The 12,285-nt window shown below is 34.5% G+C and overlaps 1 protein-coding gene across 2 annotated transcripts in view; it reads left to right on the top strand.

The window, feature by feature from the left end:
- The window catches only part of trmt11 (tRNA methyltransferase 11 homolog), a 106,998-nt gene extending 97,857 nt beyond the window's left edge, over window positions 1–9,141 (top strand). For both annotated transcript variants that reach the window (XM_051924548.1, XM_028797684.2), the window contains one exon: window positions 8,885–9,141. In XM_051924548.1, coding sequence (XP_051780508.1) covers window positions 8,885–9,025 — 141 coding nt within the window. In that variant the 3' untranslated portion in view covers window positions 9,026–9,141. The remainder of the gene's footprint in view (window positions 1–8,884) is intronic.
- Window positions 9,142–12,285: the final 3,144 nt, after the last annotated feature.

Raw genomic sequence — 12,285 nt, 5'->3', positions numbered from 1 at the left:
CATGGTCCGTCACTAGAGTGAACTCGTGTCCCACAAGGTAGCACATTAGTTGTTTAATAACCCATTTAATTATGAGGGCCCTCTTTCCAACACTGCATACTTGGTTTCCTCATCCAGTACTTTCCGGCTCGAGTACATTATGGAGTATTCAACACCATCAACAGTTTGGCTCAACACAGCACCCAAAGCTGTGTCTGAAGCGTCGATCTATAAAATAAAAAAAGGTAATGGAAAATCAAGCGTTATCATGATAGGTGCTGAAGTGAGAACCTGTTTCAAGTCACTGAATGCGGCTTCTGTTTTCTTATCCCACATCACTGTGTTTGGTGACCGTTTTTTTGTCAAATCTGTCTCAGGCACAGCCCTCTGTGAGAAACAGGGATTGAACCAGTGATAGTACCCTGCCAATTATAAAATTGCTTCAACCTGCCTCTTCGTTTTTGGACAAAGGCCAATTCATAATGACTTCAACTTTAGCACATTGTAGATGTATGGTATTGAATGTAAATACCTGGTGTCTGTCAATTAGAAATAACATGTTTTTGGATTTATCTTTAGCCCAGCTTTGCTTAGTGCCAGGAGTACTTCCTTCACATTCTGTATATGTCCCTTACTTGTCCCAGAATAGGTGGCACTATAGTTTTGGTGGGTACGAAGTACTCTATCCACCAGATGCTGGAAGGTCACAGATGCCTTGTGCAAACTAAATGGAAGGACCCTATACTGCCAATGACCACACAGTGTACTAAAACCGCAATCTTTTCCTTTGTGGATGCTGTTTAAGGAATTTGCCCAATGCCCTTTCATCTTGTCAAGTGTGGTAAGATATTGAGCCTTTTCAGGCCTCTCGAGGAGTATGTCAAATCGAGGCATTGGGTAGGCATCAGAACCAGGGGGTCTGAAAAGAGTTGAAAACCTGAGTGGAATCCATGTGAGCAGACTTGAGATGATCCACTGTTTGCCACCAATGTCAAGCACAAACATTCTATCTCCGCTTTCCAGGATTTGGAAAGGGCCATCATAAGGTGGTTTCAGTGGACCACGATGTGCCTCTTGCCGGACAAACAAAAACTTTGCTGATTGCAGGTGGTGTGGGAGCCATGAGTGAGGTAAGCCGTTCTGGATTGGAGGCGACAACTGGAAGGAAGTTGACTGCTGTGTCTGGGAGTTGAGAGCGGTATCTGGATGCAGTCCAGGGGACAGAGCTCTGAAGGATAAAATCCCTGGACGCTTGGAGAGGCTGACTAAAAGCCAGTTCAGTGGATGAGGCCTGCAGATACTTTTTTGGAACTGTATGTAGCCACAACAGATGAGGCTAGGGATCTGCACTGGCAATCGGAAGGTTGCTGGTTCGAATCCCGTAAATGCCAAAAGTGACTCTTACTTCGATGGGCCCATGAGCAAGGTCCTTAACCTGCAATTGCACCATCCTGGGTATGACGTTAATCTGTATCCAGCCTTGCATGTAGGCCCTCCGCCCTGCAGGGAAAAACCTGGGGGTTGGTGGCAGAATTAGCAATCCAGCAACCATAAAAAAAAAACCTCACACTGGTTCCATTCCATCTGAACTAGTGTGGTGCTGAGGTGTCACCTGTTGCATGGCTGCACTCGGGTGCTAATCTGGGATCCTGAGTTGGTTTGTCATGTGGTGGGTGCGGCAATGCGCTGTATCAGCGTGTGCTCCTAACCTCTCTCTCTCTTAGATCATTACTTATAACGGGTGCCAGTATGTGATGCCGTGTGGCAGTTCTTTTGAACACCAATAGGCATGTCTCAATGTCAGCATTGTATTACCTGGGATTGGACCCATCTGGATGTCCCTCTGGAGAGCAGCACAAGCTTGACCACGTACCTCTACTTCAGTGAGATGAGTCTGTTACTCTCCCACCTGGACCTTTTAATTCCTGGATCCCTTTTCCTTTTTTCTTTTTGTTTTATTTTGAACATATTTATTTTGCTGGTCTCTGCTGATCTTTTACGTTCTTATCATGCTATTGAATATAAGCAGGTCATTTTCTACTTATAGTCAGCATTTCATCTGTCACCGATTTATCATAGTTCCATTCATTTATCCACCAACTGTAGGAAGAAGAAAGACTCATCATATGTAAGGAGGAAGTTGGTGTACTATGTAGACCACATACTCAACAAGCACAATCATTAAAAGAACTGTTCATTTTTTTTCAGTCAGCACCATTATTTATAATTACCATTTCATTATGTATCATTCATTTATTATGTGTTCTTGAATCTTTGAGTGCATAAAGCAAGTCCTCACCCTTTGTGATTGACAGATGAGATATGAGCTCAGTCAGTACAATGCATAAGCACGGAAATCCCTATGAATACTTGTAAATAACAATAGTTTTACATAACACAGCTCTAAATGTGATAGCATTTCCTTTGTAAGGAAACAGTAAATGTTGTGCTCGCAAAGCCATAGAATAATTAACTTAATACAGAAAAGGAACATTGTTTCTTTCATTCAGATTTATTTGTAACCTTGGATGATCTCATCTGTTTAAGGTATGTTGAAAAAAGTTTACCAGTGTTTGTTGATCATTGTGAATTTAGTTTGCAGCCTGTCCATCGCTTTTTCAGAACCTGTCTATTTTTCCATTCTTTCTCCTTATCTATTTATCTGAATTTTAGGGTTAGCTGGATGTAGCTGACAGCCAAGCTCTGGTTGAGACACAAGATTGTTGTTGTTTTGTCATTGTTGATAGCAAATAAATAGCCAAAAACTATTTTGCTGGCAGAACTGTCACTGTGAAATACAAACTCCTAACTAAAACTATATTCTTGTTTTTACTTGACCAAAATATATCTAAAGTGCAAAACATGTCACAAACTGCATCCGTTATTAGCATCTTACACTTTTTTAATCAAATATGCCAATTGAATTACATAAGCAGACAGGAAGAAAAGTTTCATTTCTCATTTATACTTCAATATCCAAAATATTTGTTTGTATAGCCATTTTCTTGAAAAAGCACAACTATAACAACTATAAGGAGTATGAAAGCATTTGGATGCTGGGTTGGGGAAAGAACAGTTTCAGTTTTAGAGGTAATATGTATCCTGTTCTAAACAAGAATATTTTATTGCCTTTGGACTTGTTACAGTTCTCTGAACCTGCAGTCAGTAAATAGCGTTATTAAAAAATAAACTGAATATGTACCATACTTGTGGGAGTGATCTTCAGAAAATCAGATTTACTGCAGAAAAGTAAAGCAAATAACTAAACATAATCTGAATGAAACTGATCTTTAAATAAACATTTCTAATACCACCTTTGGGCTGCTGTACTGTGTTCCATGGTAGCTAATGATTTGTGAGTTTGCTGGAACAATTATTTAGCAACTAAACACACTGCAGAAATCTTTACAGTACCTTTTTGAAATTTCATGTTTTTTTTTCTTGGATTGGATTGATATTTAAAAGTCAGTAAACACCATTTCAATATTATTTGATAAAGGTTAAGCTCTGAAACACACATTAAAGAAGATAACAAGGCCCTTTGTGTGGTTCTAACAAAACAAGTGGTCATAAATTTAGAATAAATAAATATTTTAAGCAAATGTAGGCATTGGTATAATATTAAATTAGAGCCATACCTGAGCCTAACATGACTATCTGTAACCTAAGCCCAAATTGAAACCATAGTTGACTCCCAGTACCCGACTTAAAACTTTGTAATTACATGAAATAGACTGAAAGAACTAAGAGCTTTTGCACTTATTAAACAAATTCAAAATTACCTAAGATTGAAGGCTTAATTATCCCTCTTCTGATAATAATCAAAGATTTTTTATGGTCATTTCAATTGTAAATGCTTTGCTATTTTTTAGTTTCTAAAACAACCTATGACTTACAAGAGTGGCTATGATTTTACTGCTTAAACTTGTCCTTTTTTTTGTTTAGTAAACATATGAGAAATAATCTTAATTATTTTTCCAATGTAAATATAATTGTAACTGTTTTTCTTATATTTATTTTTCCATTTTTCATTACTTACCTAATCAGTAGGTATTTTAGTTTGTGTTTACTTTTTTTAGAATAATGTGTTGAGTAAGAAATGAAAATATCTTAAACTATTTTGAATAAGCAGTTAATAATGAAATGTGGGTGAGACATTTGAATTACAGATAAGAAAATTATTGAAATAATATTGTGATGCTCATCTTCTCACAGCCAGATTCTAGCCATGCCTGTGGAGAGAGTGATGACATTTTGTTGTCAAACAACACTCAGAACAATAAAACAAATTGTACCTGTTACTATTCAGAACATTCAGTGTTTATTTTGGCAAAAGCGTTAACACTTGGCTCCTGGCCACTTTTTAAAGTGTTTACTTTCAAGACCTGTCAAAAATGTAATCATTTTTCTTAACATGAGATTTGTACTGGCTGAAAAATTTACTGATTCATGGCATTTATTTATTTAGAAGGAAGTAGGTGGTGGGAGTTACATGGCCTATCAATGTAAAAATGATGTTGTGTTTCTAAATAGAGGGACCAAGAAAACATGCAGAGGCAATGTATATCAAGAATGGTATTTTATTTATGTTTATTTTCTTCACTCATGCTACTACAGGGTAGAAAACTACTTCTTGTATATGACTTTTATTACCTGCTTCTAGCTTTCAAGGTACTGTAGGATATCCTTGGACAACTACATTTTAGGATAATGAGATTTTTAGGAGAAATATAGTTTTATTACTTTATCCAACAACATTTGTTTTGTGCTCTTTGAGTGAGGTTTTCACTGTACATTAATTTACTGAATCATTTTTGGATCTTAGGAGATGGAGTTCATTCCAGCAGCATCAATGAATGGTAGGAGCAAATCCTAGATGGGATGCCAGTCCCAGAGATCAGGCCAACCTTGATGCATAATTATGGGCCAGTTAGCTTAACCTGTAGATCATATGAATTAAGGGAAGCAAAACATAAGTGCAGATACCTAGTACAAGTGTATTGAAAGTATCAATTGAAATATTACGTACAAATGAATAATGAGAAATTTCACAAAAGAGATTGTTTGGTTTATTAAGCTATTTTGATAATAACAGTAAATTTGACTTTTTTAGTTTTGTAATAGAGAGTCATCAAACTACAAGCAAATGGATTCAAAACACAGTATACAGAATAGTAAAGAGCCTCAAACATAGAAATGTGTTAAGATATAGAAATATGTTTTTGAATAAAGTGATGTTAAATGGAGTCTCTCATTGGTGTTTGGTAAGTTTTAACTTATATAAATAAATTAGAATGTATTAAAGAATTTACTCAAATTTCCAGAAAGGAAATCCTTACAAATATACTTGGAGGGGAAAAACAGTTAAGGTAAATAAGTAGTAAATAAATGTCAGGTTTTACAGATAGCATTAAAATATTATATAATTAAAAAATGGAGGACTTATTAAATACACATTATGAAAAAGACTTGGTTGTCACATTTTACAGTGTGAAGATATGGTTAAAAGGCTAATGCCTTTAGGATTAGTAGGATAAGGACTTGGTCCGTTTTGTGTGGAGTATACATATAGAGAGCATATGCTTAACTTGTACAGGTTGATTGAAAGAGCGCTAAACACATCTCTCTATTATAATAAAAAAAACCCTAGGACGAGACGTGACTTTTTCAGAGAGATACTTTCACGTCCCATAAGACGAGACTTTGTGCCAAGAGATTTAACTATGCCTGGGGCCGGAAATAAAAGACAGAGTAGATGACAAAGTAGAACGTTGTAAAGAATTCAGAAACATTGGCACGATACACGTGCAGAGCAGGTTAGAGATCATGAAAGTATTAAAATTCAAAAGTCTCAAAAAAATGATAGTAAAGATCACATTAGCGCAATCAAATGGAAATTATTACTCGGTGAAATAATGGAACAGTGAAAAGAGATTGAATATATTGTTCGGATTTAAACTTTAAGTCGGAGACTTGTAGGTCGTCTAATTCATGTTGCCATCAGGGAAAAATAGTGTTTCTTCCCAATGAAGAGGCGTATCCGCAAGAATTAAAAGATTTGTTGTTTGGTGAAAATGAAATCCACATACGCGAGCGGCAGAGACGTGAAGTGGCTGCCGCATAGCGCAAGCCAGGTGGGTTGGCAAACGAAGCCCCCTAGTTTTTTAAAAATGTATTACTTGGTAATAACTAAGTATCTTACAATCATGTAGTCTAAACCATTTTGTAAAGGATCTCTCAGTTTTATTTTAGAATTAAAGATGCACCCCTCATGTCACACATCACCTCAATTCTGTAGTCTTATTCATGCCAAACCAGTAGTATATCACAATCAAAGGTTGACATAAACAATGGCACTATTTTCCCTCATCTACTCATGTGATAAAATAAGGAAAAGAAGTTAAGGGTAACTCTGTAATTCGATACATACTACTGATTCATGTGATACATAGTTATTATGTAATATATTTTTGAAAGTTAAAATTCTTTTTGAATCACCCTGTATAATGCTCTGATACAGCACGTTGCCACACCCACCACACGACAAACCCAATTTGATTAGCCCCAGAGGGATGCTGGAGATGGTGTGGTTGAAGGTTGAAGGTAGATAATGTAGAAAAGTATGAGTAGCACAACAAAGGATGCTTTGGACACCGAGGTAAATGATTTGGAAGGCAACTGGTAAACCTAGAAAATGACTTTTAAACTGATGATGAGTATGATGATAACTTTTCTGACCATATCCAAAATATCAAAGAAAATGTAGAAAAAGCTACTAGACTAATTTTTAGGTTTCAGGGTGTATAGTTTGTGGAAGAATTAAATGAGTTGAATCTTGTCAGCTTAAGCAAGCAAAAATAAGAGACGACCTGAAAGATTATTTAAAATCATAACAAGCCTAAATAAGCTATTGATCTTAAATTTATTTTTCTCAAAAATTAAGAGAGAGGTTTATAGCAAATGCTAGAAACTATTTAGTCATGCAAAGAGCCATAGATGTCAAATTAACTGTCAGTATAATAGAAAGAGAAAAGGCAAAAATGGCATACTGTTTTGTGCTGCTGCCTCACAGCTCCATAGTCCTGGGCTCAAATTCTGCCCAGGGTACTACCTGGACTACCTTAATATAGATTGTATATTACCCCTTCCTCTAGGAATCTCTGGGTTTCTTCTCACATCGAAAAGACTTTCAGGACAAAGAAACTGGTATCACTAAATTAGCCTTGTGTGAATGTTTATGTAAGATTATTTCATACCTTGAACCCAGAGCTGCAAATTTAGAGACAGGCTGCCAGTGGCTCTGAACTGGATGGATGGATGAATTAGAGAAACTGATGGATATAGTAGATGGAAACACCCTGAGGACAGGTGAATCATGTTCCTAACAAAACATATCTTGTAAGTTCTAACTGACATTTTCTCAGTAAACATTTTACATTTTTTGATAAGAAATGAAGGAAGACTCGAATTGAATTGAATTAGGTGTTCACGTATCATGTTGATAATAGGCAAAAATTATGTAGCTTTTCTTAACTTCTTATATATTGTTGATTTTAGCTACTGTCATGATGTGGATTGATTTTTTTTTTTTTAGGCTTTTACTTCCAGAATATCTTATTTGTATGAGAGTGCAGGTCCTACCAGCTGCAGGGCCTTGGGTTGTTTCATATAGCAGTTTCTGTACCAAGCTGCAGCTAGTCAGTATGCACTCCACTGCTTTGTCAAAAGTGAGGAATGTACTTCATTCTGATTCCCTGTCACTAATGCTATTTTTTTCTTTGTTTAAAAACACTAGCTTTGTCTCTTAGAAACCTGGTTAACAGAGGTACATTTCTCTACAAATAACCCGATTACGTGACCATGTAAACCCTTAATCGATGCTACTGTTAAGAATTTTGTAGCCTGTGCATATCTCTTGCACTCTGTCAGCTTGTGCTTCACATACGCTCTCAGCAGCCATGGGCAGAAGCATCCAGAAAATACATTTCTAGAGAAAAATGTTTAGGCAATCACATTATTCCTTCTCCTGGATGAAATACTCTGTCTCAGTATTTCAGAAATCACTAAATTTATGTTGTTAAGCTGAATGTATAGTGATAAACTCAGCAACACAATCTTGTGAGCTTGAAGGTAACACATTAACAATAACTTGCGTTACATGGTCCGATTTACCTTTTAAAGTAACGAGTAATCTAACACAATACTTAGTGAAGTAAAAATACAGGTGAGACCGAAATATATGCAATGTGCATTTTATTCATGTCTGAATAGTTTGAATTGTAATTTTAAATTGTGGAGCAGAGATCTAAGTCAAGGAAAAATGTGTCTTTGTCCCAAACATTATGGAAAGCACTGTATCATTATTTTTAGTGTAAGCACAACAGCATTACAAAACTGCAATCAACTGTATTCATGGCTATACCTTTTATCTTACATACATTATTTGAATGTGTGCATCACTAAGTTACATTCTGTGTTACAGTTGTATTGGGATGGTGCATGTGTTCTTTTAGTATTTTTCTGTGAGTACTTCAAATAGAAAAACATATCTCTTCATGTGCCGATTATTTCCTTTATCTATCATAAAGTCAAAATCTCAGCCCATTCATTAATCCTTGGAGTGATGTTCTGCTCAGGATTATTTGGATGGTACTGCCTCCTGTGACCCTGCACTTGATAAAGCAGATTTGATATAGAATGGATAAAAATCTGTTTTATAAAATATCACTTATCAGTACAAAGTTACTTTCTTTGAATACTAAGATTAGACATTTCTCAATTTGAAATATACAGTATGATTAAATTAGCATGCTTTACTTTTTTGATGTTATTCATAAAGAAGCATTTTAAATGCAAATGTGTATGTAGTAACTGAAAGATAATTTCATGTTTGTTCTTCCTGCAGGCAGAAGATGAGCTTGCACACCTTATTGATTCCAAATTTAACCCATATCAAGGTCACAACTCATTCCGGGAAAAGTATTTCAGTGGCCTAACAAAGAAGATTGCTAAGCAAGTAACCAACACTTCAAAAATGCAAGACTGAGTGCTTCCTTCAATATTTTAGATCATTGTGCATGTGTTTCATTACAAAGATTGTTCATTTAAATGATTGTTTTACATTTTTTTTTACATGTGGCTAAAATAAACTTTTTTTATGGATGCTGTTTTATTTACCAATGAAACACAAACAAATTCCTTGACACTACTTTTCCAGTTCAATTTTTTGTATAGTATTTGTTAACATATCACTGCTTTTTAATTTTATTAATACAGTTAGTAATTCAACAGTGTATTAAAATGCCCTCCAGATACAGAAACAAATGAGTTCTTAATTTGAAGACATGGCATATACTTGCTTTATTTGTCTGTTAAAACATACAATAACAAAGTACATTTTTATAATTCTATTTTCTACCAGGATCTTGCAAAGTAACCATCATTCTTATTTTTAAATCAATTTTAAAAGCATTTGAGCAGTCTATAGTTAACATACAGCTGCTTAAGTTAATTCAGAGGTTATTCTGCATCTTCTAGAATAATCAAGTTTAGTATTACTGATTTACTTTGTAAAACACCTTAAATGCAGTAACCTTTATTTTTCTCTTCCCCTTTTTGCAGCACTTGTATTTAAATAGGGTTAAAAAATTTTAGGTCAAAAAAATAGTTTCTTACACATACTGGAACTTTTATGATCGTTTTATGTTTGTAGTTAAATGTTTATTATTTTTAATTTTGATCTTAACAAGACTGTAATTTTTGTTAAACTCACACGACTTGAGAGTAATACTTGTCCACTGCATGAAAAGGTGTTACATGGATTTTATGTGGATACTTAAAACCTTTGACTTCTAAAATACTATATTCACTTAATTAAATACGCTGTCACATGCACATTTCCATGTTCATTTTGTGTAATGATGTCACTTTACAAAAAGTATATTTTTTATGTAGAATTCCTCATGTGGTATTTTTTTATACTTAAGACTTTTAATGCATCTAACTTACCATAAGAGTAACAATGTATTATTTTAGAAAATATTTTAAGGAATGTCAGATTAATAGTAGTATTTATCTTTCATCATACAATATATTAAATGTACACCAGGTTATGAATGTTCATACTGAGAACAGTTCTATGTGATGGAAGATATAAAACTTCATTCCACTTACTTTTTGGTTCTTAGTGGAGGTTTCACCACTTATTTAACTTGAAATCAGTAACCATCGTTGTGTTATAACCCTTTCCAACATACTTTCACTTAATGTTAATGGAAACAATTACTTTATAATCCTACTTTGGATGCTAATGATGTTATTTGTTTAGAAGCTTCAGATTTGGCAGCAGCTGGTGCTGTTCACTGCTTTTACTGACAGAATTTGTTAAGAAGTGCAGATGTGAGTTATAATACTGAATGATCTAAATTAGAAATGTGTAAACAGGAGGTTAAGTACTGATTATAAGTTCAGGTCAAAATCTCAGGTCAGTGGCTTCCAATAACAGTGCCAATGAACTCCATATTTTTCCTGTTCGTTTTGTACAAGCAACAGCAGTATTGTGTAATATAAACAATTAGTTGATAAAGAGCATGCCATTCTAATTATAAAGACTTTATCTCATCATACAATTTAAGAGTGGAATTAAAAAAAATTAAGGAAATGCATGGTGGATAGATAATGAGATATAGAGCCATTCCATCCAAGGTGCTTTTGGGTTATTTGTAAATTCATTTTATAATACTGGGAGGTCAACAGACTAGCAGGCAAAATTATTTTTCATCTTTTTCATAATTCTTTTCAGTAGTTTTCATTTTTCATCTCCTGATAATGTCACATGTTTTTGATTATACACTATAAATAGTAGTCTTCTACTTTTGGCAGAAATGTAAGTGAAAAAATAGTTTGTAAAGGGAAGATGTATAGATTTTACATCACAGATCACAAATCCCTTTTAATTGTTTTTAGCATCATGTTAAAGCATAACCTCCATTTGTAGTCTGCATAGAATTCTATTTAGTCTTACTTCCCAGTTTACTTTCATAAGTAGCCTCTTCCAAAGTTTCATGACTCTCATATCCCCAATTGTTTAATTATATATGATATTTTACTTCCTGTTCCCTTATTCTGAATTCTGTCTTGGTAGTGCTGTAGTAAATTTGTCCATCAGTTGCTGTACTTTAGTGCCTCAGAAATTGTATCCAGCTTTGAAGTTAGGTTTATAGTAAGTTCAAGATCATTTATGTAAAGTAAAGAGTGCATCAGCACTGGTTCTCGTTGGAGACCCCAATTTTAACATTACTTACAAAAAGTCCTTTTACCATAACTCTTTGCTTGTTCTGCACAATGTGGTCTGAATTTATTTCTTTTTGTTTGATCTCTTGTCTCTCTTATGGTCAATTATAAAAAAGATTGTTGAAAATAAGATTCAAATGTATTTGTAACTTCCCTATAAAGTTGAAACTCAAAGAACAAAAACCTACAGTCAAATGTGTATATTTCATACATGTTCATTCATTTCTCTGAATATGTATACAGCATGTTAACATCAAGGATGTAATACAGAATATCAGTATTTTAAAATCATTTTCATGTCATTTTGGCACATTCAGAAAATAGGAATTTTTAAAGTAAATAGTAAATTCATCTCCAGCCCTAGTTATGCTATTGCAGAGAGAGTTGGAGTCAAGTCATCCAGAATTTGTGAAGGCTTGATTCTATTTTCTTCTACCACCAAATACATGCTCAGTTAAATTGGTGTTTTCATGAAGGACCTGTCTGTGGTGGACTAGTGTCCACTTCAGTTATAGTTTCTGCCTTGCACCAGTTGCTGTTGAGAGAGACACCTTTTATTGCAGTTCTAGCTAGGAAGAGGCATAGATGCTAAATGGATAGATGGAATTTGGTGTACTCTAAATATATACCAAATATAAATCAGATTTTGGTTTGCATGGTACAAAAATAAAGTCACAAAGTTAGTTTGAGTTAGGATTTAGAGTGTTTGTTTTGAACTCATTTGTGCATTTTAATGCACTTACCGTTATTTTTATAACATTGTGCCGCCATTTGTCAGTTGTTTTCGTAACATGCAAATTAGACTGTTTCACATCTTTTCCTGTTTTTCATAAACTTTTAGCAGGTCAGACTGGGGTTTTTGATTTGTAAAACATTATCTCCAACAATAAATAAACTAAAAATGAATAACGTTTTATGGGCTGGCTGGACACCCTTATGCACTCTGACAGTTCAAAAGCTGTAATAGTAATATTTTATTAAACAGCCCAGTATTACAGCGAGAGAAATTTCACC

Source organism: Erpetoichthys calabaricus, chromosome 3 (genome assembly GCF_900747795.2).
Source record: "Erpetoichthys calabaricus chromosome 3, fErpCal1.3, whole genome shotgun sequence".
In the NCBI taxonomy this organism is placed as follows: Eukaryota; Metazoa; Chordata; class Cladistia; order Polypteriformes; family Polypteridae; genus Erpetoichthys; species Erpetoichthys calabaricus.
The sequence above is the reverse complement of the archived record's forward strand: the minus strand, read 5'-3'. Positions and strand labels throughout refer to the sequence as shown.